This window comes from Daphnia magna, linkage group LG6 (genome assembly GCF_020631705.1).
Source record: "Daphnia magna isolate NIES linkage group LG6, ASM2063170v1.1, whole genome shotgun sequence".
Lineage (NCBI taxonomy): Eukaryota > Metazoa > Arthropoda > Branchiopoda > Diplostraca > Daphniidae > Daphnia > Daphnia magna.
The window spans coordinates 6,523,546-6,530,772 of NC_059187.1; the positions used below are offsets into that span (position 1 = coordinate 6,523,546).

At 37.7% G+C, this 7,227-nt stretch overlaps 2 protein-coding genes across 3 annotated transcripts; one reads left to right on the forward strand and one right to left on the reverse strand.

Annotated features, from left to right (window-relative positions):
* Positions 1-724: 724 nt before the first annotated feature.
* On the forward strand, positions 725-3,486 carry LOC116924486 (MFS-type transporter clz9-like). Its single transcript, XM_032931004.2, has 7 exons — positions 725-760; positions 953-1,001; positions 1,069-1,680; positions 1,740-1,793; positions 1,866-2,367; positions 2,432-3,168; positions 3,242-3,486. The coding sequence occupies exons 3-6, from the start codon at positions 1,069-1,071 to the stop codon at positions 2,713-2,715; spliced, it is 1,452 nt and encodes a 483-aa protein (XP_032786895.2). The 5' UTR covers positions 725-760; positions 953-1,001; the 3' UTR covers positions 2,716-3,168; positions 3,242-3,486.
* Positions 3,478-4,374, reverse strand: LOC116924485. 2 transcript variants are annotated; one of them, XM_032931002.2, is made up of 3 exons: positions 4,192-4,374; positions 3,915-4,117; positions 3,478-3,833 (listed from the first exon to the last, which is right to left on the reverse strand). In XM_032931002.2, the coding sequence occupies exons 1-3, from the start codon at positions 4,311-4,313 to the stop codon at positions 3,793-3,795; spliced, it is 366 nt and encodes a 121-aa protein (XP_032786893.1). In that variant the 5' UTR covers positions 4,314-4,374; the 3' UTR covers positions 3,478-3,792. The 2 variants fall into 2 exon arrangements, with proteins under 2 accessions (XP_032786893.1, XP_032786894.1); XM_032931003.2 differs by having other exon boundaries at positions 3,899-4,117.
* Positions 4,375-7,227: the final 2,853 nt, after the last annotated feature.

Here is a 7,227-nt window from a genome sequence, read left to right on the forward strand (position 1 = left end):
CTTTTAAAACGCAAAGTTCACATTTATCCTGCGGCAATCTCCAAGTTCTTCAAATTAAGCAGGCAACACTTCCTTGGCGACATCAGTGAACCCCACATCCAAGGTTGATGTTCCAAGGTATATCCAAATCTTTTTGCCAATGGCAAGTTTACCATTCCTGATTTTCTCAGAAAATTTTTGGCTCGGTGACTTCTGGTATGTAGTGTTTCTAAATCATGGCCTTAACGACAAGGCAAAAGAAACGGTACCTGATACATGCCATGTAGGGTAGACCGGGGCATTTTGGTACAAAATTGTAGTTTGCCCAATTTTATTCAAATTACTTTGTGTAATATATGAATTCTTATTTTTACAATACAATGATTTAAAAGCCCTTTTTCCCATATGTTTGAATCTTTTTTCGGAACTAAATTTGGTTTTCAACTTCTTTTAATATTATTCTTAAAGTAAAATGTCTTTTTTCTCTGTCACCAAAAAGATGGCGGTGCATTTTGGGACAGTACAATTATATTGATTTTATGGTATCTAAATAGGTAATTTGTAATATACAGTTGGTACCGTTCGAACAAGAAATGAATTCTCGATCGAATTGGTGTTATTAAAAATTTGAGACGATGTTTAAAAGTTGAGAAAAAAATATTTAAATTGAAGAAGACCATTTTATTCTTATTTTTCTAAGAGGCGGGGTTTAAAGTGGACGTGGGTGTGGAAGTGGGCGTGACAGTTGCAGAACAGAAACGAACAGTGACAGTAGTAGTAGGTATGAAAAATCTTAAATTCTTACAGTTGATTGTGTTTATTTGACAACAAAAATAACACCACATTTAATTAATTTATATTTCAAACTAAAAAGAGGTGTAGTGAAAACAAAATATTTCATATACAATATAATGCTTATCCTTATTGCAGGCACATGTTAACATTTTTACATTGATGTATTTCTGTTCTACAGATTAGGTTGTAGTAATTCGGAACAATATAAGTTTGAAATCAGTTTCAAGGTATGTCTAACTGTAAATGTAATCTATTTAATGTACATTAAGTTGAAAATTCATATATGTCTTTCAGATGGTACGTAAGCACAAAAGGAAGAAAGAAACACAACTTTGTACAGAAAGCCAATTCAAGGATGCCATCTCCCAACTGCAAGGAAAGTCATTAAGAAAAGTGAGCAAGGAAACTGGTAATTCTAAAACAACATTACATAACTATCATAAGATATCAAAAGCATCACGAGACATCCCACTGAAACCAATGTGCCATGGCAATCAAATACTGTCAAGAGCCCAAGAAAATGAACTTGCTGAATACTTAGTTGAAACTCAAAAAGAGGGATATGCTCTTACTCCCAAATTGTTGAAGGAGTTGACATTTTCGTACGCCCGATATAATGGCATTGTCATTCCTTCCAACTGGTCGAAAAACGGTTGTGCTGGAGCCGATTGGTTTACAAATTTCATGAAACGCCATCCTCGGTTAACACTTAGAAAGCCGGAAGGAACTAGCATAGCGAGAGCCGGTGCCCTGAACAATCCAGTAATGGAGAACTTCTACGACCAACTTGAGGTGTTGTACAAGAAATACGATTTCACAGATGATGAAATTTTCAACATAGATGAAACTAACGATCCTACAGTTTTAGATTCCGAGAAAGTTATTGCTGAAACAGGAACACATCAGGTAATTGATTTTATTTATTTTTAATTATTTGTAATTTGACTTAGTATATTTATTTTTAGGTTTATTCCAATATAGGTTCAGAAAGAGGAATAAATGTGACAATGTGCCCAATGGTTAGTGCTTCTGGAAAATTTTATCCAGGTGTTTTTATATTCCCAAGAGTGAAAGTGTCTCAATAAATGAAGGACGTAGTTCCGCACGGATGGCTTCCGTTGGCAAATCAATTCGGGTGGATGGATGAAAGTGATTTTCTTCTTCTTTTTTTGAAGCACCTCAGGAGTCAGATTACTTGTTCGCCTACAAAGCCAGTCTTGGTGTTCGTTGACGGCCACAGCTCTTATGTTGGTTATTCTGTTGTGATGTATTGCAAAGAACAAGGAATAGTACTTCAAACATTACCACCCCACACATCTCATGGTTCTCAACCATTAGACAGAACTTGCTATGGCCCGTTCAAACGATATCTTAATCAGGGTCATGATGAATTTATGCGAAAGAATCCAGGCAAGGCTATTATAATTTATGACGTCCCAATCATCTCAAAATTAGCCATCGAGAAAGCTTTTACCGAACACAACATCAAGAAAGGACTTTATGCCACTGGAATTTTCCCACATAATCGTACAGCGATACCAGAAAAAATGTATTCATTATCAAAGACAAGTTTACCTGGTACAAATTTACCAGGTGAGACCATGAAGAAACTATTTTTTTTTTCGTAGACTTCAATTATTTAATGTGTGATTTCTAGTAAGTGAACCCACACATTCCCTTCTGCAGACTTCAAGTTATGTGAGGGATGATGTTGCAACATTACTGCCTGTGTTGCAACAAGCAGCAACGCAATATTCTTTAGCAGTTACAGTACATGGACGAATATTGTTGACTCCAGTAGCTACTAGAAGAATGGCTCAGCCGCTACGCCTTCAGCAGCTATCACCGTCCTCTTCTTCGTCGTCAGTTCCTTCTACTCTTATTACTTCGCAAGCAGATTATGCCGTGCCACATACTCACTCCAATCCAGTTCAGTGTTAGGAGTACCAAGATAGATTGATTGTTTCTGCTGGATCGTGTACCCCTACACCTACCGTTCCTTTTCCACAAGAAAACGACGAGAGTTCTTCTAGTGTGACAGTAGCTTCGTCCACTCCAGTCCAGTATTATGAACAGCAGGATCATATACCTTTGCATTCTGTATCGTGTACTCCCTCTCCGACTATATCTGTTCCAGAACAAAACGTCGACGGTTCATCTTCAGTGGTTCGTCATTTCGCACCCTGCGACCTACAACCTATAACCAAGGTGCCACAAAGTGGGCCACGCATGTTGAAATCGAATAAAAGATTAGGCTCAGCACGCAATCTAACAAGCGACCATGAGCTACAGCAGAGTAAAGAGGCTTACGAACAAAAATTGCGGAAGGAAACGAAGAAACAAGAGGCTGCTCTCAAGAAAGCAAACAATCAGGCGAAGAACAAGGAACCCATTGTTAGAGTTTGTTTCTACTTCAAAGTTGATATTTTTTCTTCTTTTTTAATAACTTAAACTTATTCATTAACAGAAAACGAAGCCCAAGAAGAAAGCTGATAAAGAGAACATTGACCCACAGGACAATGAAGAGATCTTTTGTTTGAGGAACGACAACGAGTATCTACCCCCACAGCCGACAACACCCCAGCAAAAACGCAAGAGGATTAGCAGAGTTGCTATAAGTAAACTGATTTCTCAATAAATTAAGTATTATCGTTGTGTCCATATCACTCTTTGTACAATAGAAATAGAAATAAAATGAAGGTCTCACAATCAGTTTAAGTTTATTGATCTTGATAATTCGATACAATCCTGCTGTTAAACAACGTAACTGATACCACCACACTGTTCAACATTTCTCAGTTAAGAAGGAATGTCTTGAATTAGTTGAATGACAAAGTCATCGTTGCACAATTTGTGCCACAAAAGGGAAATTGCTCTCCAAAGACTTTCTTCGTCAGCAGCCTTTATGTTGCCCTTGGAGAACTCTTCACCCATTTCCATCCAATCCCTTTCAAGTGGCACTACATCACAAAAACGACTTGGGCCAGTCACGCACGACAATGTCATTCAGGTTTTTCGCTATAAAGTCCATGGCATTTCTGCTCCTATGGACAGGAAACCTAAAAGTAAATTTCAACATTCAACGTAAAAACAACTGAATGTTGTAAGATGATGTATTAATTACTAGTCATGAACCAAACCAGTTGTTTTTGATGGGTCCTTCTTGGCCAACGGTATGATGTGTTGTTGTAGAATGTTGGTGTATGTCGATGAATCAAATCTGCCAGTTCCTCGGCACAAAGAAGCCTTTGGGTGTGAAGATATACCACCCCAAACAACTACAGTGTTTGGTGTTATTTTCTCATGGCCAAAGTTGAGAGATATCTTTCCTTCCTCGTCGTAACTGAAATTATTACAATAATAATGTAGAACAACAATGATAACATGTATTATAAAGAAAGTTTGGGGACTTTTTACCTGAAACGTCGAGTATCGCTGTAAGCCACTGATAGAACATACTTGACTATACTTCTCAAACCATTTTTAGCACCATTTTTCCATAATGTTTTCATTTCTGGGGTATTTTCAGGTCGAAACATGATGTTTTCCACAAGAAACAGTTCAACTATCAAATTCAGTGTGCTACTCGACTCACTCGACTACTGTGACGTTAAAATCGTCTGCTTAAGCCACGCCCACAGGGTGTTTCTAGAATGTTCAAAAACACCCCGTTTTTCATGTACCACAATTGCCCCCAAAAAGTTTTTTTAAAATTTCATTTAATTGCTACTAAATAAAGTAACGTAGGGACAAAAAAAAAACTTTCAGCGCAGAATTGAATGGGTTGATTTACTATAATTTTTATTCTTTCATTTTCATAAACAACAGTAGGGATATTTCAATAATAAGATGCCACGGGGAGAAAACATTCCGTCCGAAAAAACGGGAAAATGACAATTTTTATTGTAGCTCCCGATATTTATATTACTTTGTAATGAAAATTCTCGTGGAGGCGAGCATCTTGTGATGATACTCATTGGGCTTGAAATTGAATCAAATCTAAGAACTACAACTAGTCGATAAGTCAACTGTTCACAAATGCCCCTGTGCACAAATGCCCCAGTCTACCCTACTAGGGCCCTCATCCCACCCCCCGTCGCGCAAGCTCACCATAAATTACCATTGACCCGTCTGACTGTCAACCTGACGTTTTCTGATGAGCGCTTTACTTTTTTTAATTTATCTTTCATATTAATTAACTAGTTTAGGTGTAGCCTTTTCACAGGGCTACGCAGCTACCTGTTTCCCATAAATCTTCTAATAAATCGGTTAATTACCGAACTTTTACCCCGACTTCAATACAACTAGACCAACTTCAAATCTAAGATAAGCTACCCCGAGTCGAGTTGACAGTCCTCTCAACTTACACTTGCACGGGACAACATCTTGCCGTGCTAACGCTGAAAGTAAGTCACTGTCTAGACCGTTTTGCATGATTGGCGGTGAAATAGAACCAAAACCAAATAGGACTAGAGAAATGGGACTGGAAATTTTCAGTCCTATTTCTCCTGTAGAAATAGGACTGGGAGAAATGGGATTGCTATTTAAACACATTTTGAACAGTCCTATTTCTCCTTTGAACAGTCCTAGTTCTCCTTTGACCAATCCTATTTCTCCTTAGATTTTCGCTTGCCTTTATCTTAAATCTTTAAGGACAATGAGCCTCCTAACCTGTAGGCAAAATGGGGGAGAAATTATGTTACAAGAGCGTTGGCTTTATATGCCTACGCCCTTAAAAATGACCGTTGACAAAATTTTTAACGTTTACTTCGCTTGCATGTTAAGAATTCTTTATCCTAACTTTTTATTGCAGAATATTAACCGTCATTTTTGACTGAATACAGTTCATTTAACAAATAATTAAATTTAATAAATCTAAATGTTGTTTAACTGTTTCTATTGTAAATTCTTCGTACAGTATCCTGCACAAAAATCCGAACACCGATTTAAATGTTGAAAGCCATCTATTCGCGGAGATACGGTTTTTTAAAAATAGGTTTTATAGCTAAATTTTTTTAGTAAGGAATGTTTCAAAGCCATAGCTCAACATTTCCAAATGTCGCTTTAAAAAAGACACAACCCCTGAGGGTTTCAAAAATGACCTGACCTGTTACTTGCCCTGAAGGGAAAAAAAGCAAGGTGTAGACTTTCCCAACCCTGCCCTGTCATGTCCTCACCACGTCTACCCTACCTATAAAACAAAAATCAGTGTTCGGATTTTTGTGCAGGATACTGTACATCCTGCAACACAGAGGGGGTTGCGGGGGATCATTTTATATCTTTGAATCACAGCCCCTTTGGTGAACCATCCCCCTTCCTAGAAGGGTGAGGACCAGACCCATCGTAGCCCCTCTATGATGCAAGTCGTAAGAAGAATAAATAATAACCAAAGTAAAATCGCACTCACATTTATGAAATGACTAATTTTTTGATAAATGAATTATGTATTGTAAAAACTTTCGATTAAAATACTGAAAAAAAAATTATTACAAGGAGTTCTTAAGCTGCAAATGATTTAAGCGCTGAAATTTTGTCAATGGTAGTTTTCAAGGACTGAAGGATGTAAGCAAACCCGCTCATTTCAATCACTTCCCTCCCATCTTGCCTACCGGTTTGGAGGCTCATGGTCCAGAAATATGTAAGAGTAAGAATAAGAAAATAGGCCTAACTCGAAGGAAAAATAGGACTGGCAAAAGGAGAAATAGACTCCTTTAAAGATAAAAAAAAACAGTTCTAATTCTCCCAGTCCTATTTCTACAGGAGAAATAGGACTGGAAATTTTCAGTCCTATTTCGTTTCGGTCCTATTTCACCGGCTACCTTTTTCATTAAAGGCCGTGACTTTCTTGCAAGTGCAATTCTTTTAAGTTCCTAATTGAAACCCTGACCTCTCTTGGAGCCTTCGACCGTCTCGTCGTGCCCAGTCTACAACTATAGTCGGTATGTCTTTTTTGTTTCTTCCTATTTACTTGTACATGTGTAATATCTTGTACCGATCAATACATGACATTTTTTAGACCCTTTTTACCCGTTTTTATTTGCTTCATCAGATTGATCTCGGGTCTGGTTATTTTTAATCCCCTAATTTTGTTTTCCAATTTTTCTTTGCCTTATCTGATCAGAAGGTTTTTTGTTGTAATCGTGGTTGTAATGTGTTTTAGTTTTTCATTTTCTTTTTTTGTAGGATTACGTGATAGGAAACGTCAATAGTCGCTGTCAATGTCGAAGACTTCCGAATTGCCTGCATTACTGATATCCAAGTAGCTTTCGGTCGGTCGGAATCTGAATCACTATATTTCGATGCACTTACATCATAGTTTAAATCGCAACATGCTTCGATAGGATCTTCACTCGTCGAATGAATTCCATTGGTCTTGAGACCGTCGTCGGAACTGTTTAAAGCAATTTCGGGAGCGCTAAGACTCGCCTCACTAGCATCTTTCACAAGGTCATG

Excerpts from the sequence above, each read along its gene's own strand:
- LOC116924485 (XM_032931002.2), bottom strand. The coding sequence starts at position 4,313 with ATGTTTCGACCTGAAAATACCCCAGAAATGAAAACATTATGGAAAAAT. Across the intron at positions 4,118-4,191 it reads AGCGATACTCGACGTTTCAG|TTACGACGAGGAAGGAAAGA; the intron begins GTAAAAAGTCCC and ends TAATAATTTCAG. Across the intron at positions 3,834-3,914 it reads GGACCCATCAAAAACAACTG|GTTTCCTGTCCATAGGAGCA; the intron begins GTTTGGTTCATG and ends ATTTACTTTTAG.
- LOC116924486 (XM_032931004.2), top strand. The coding sequence starts at position 1,069 with ATGGTACGTAAGCACAAAAGGAAGAAAGAAACACAACTTTGTACAGAA. Across the intron at positions 1,794-1,865 it reads ATGTGACAATGTGCCCAATG|GACGTAGTTCCGCACGGATG; the intron begins GTTAGTGCTTCT and ends CAATAAATGAAG. Across the intron at positions 2,368-2,431 it reads ACCTGGTACAAATTTACCAG|TAAGTGAACCCACACATTCC; the intron begins GTGAGACCATGA and ends TGTGATTTCTAG.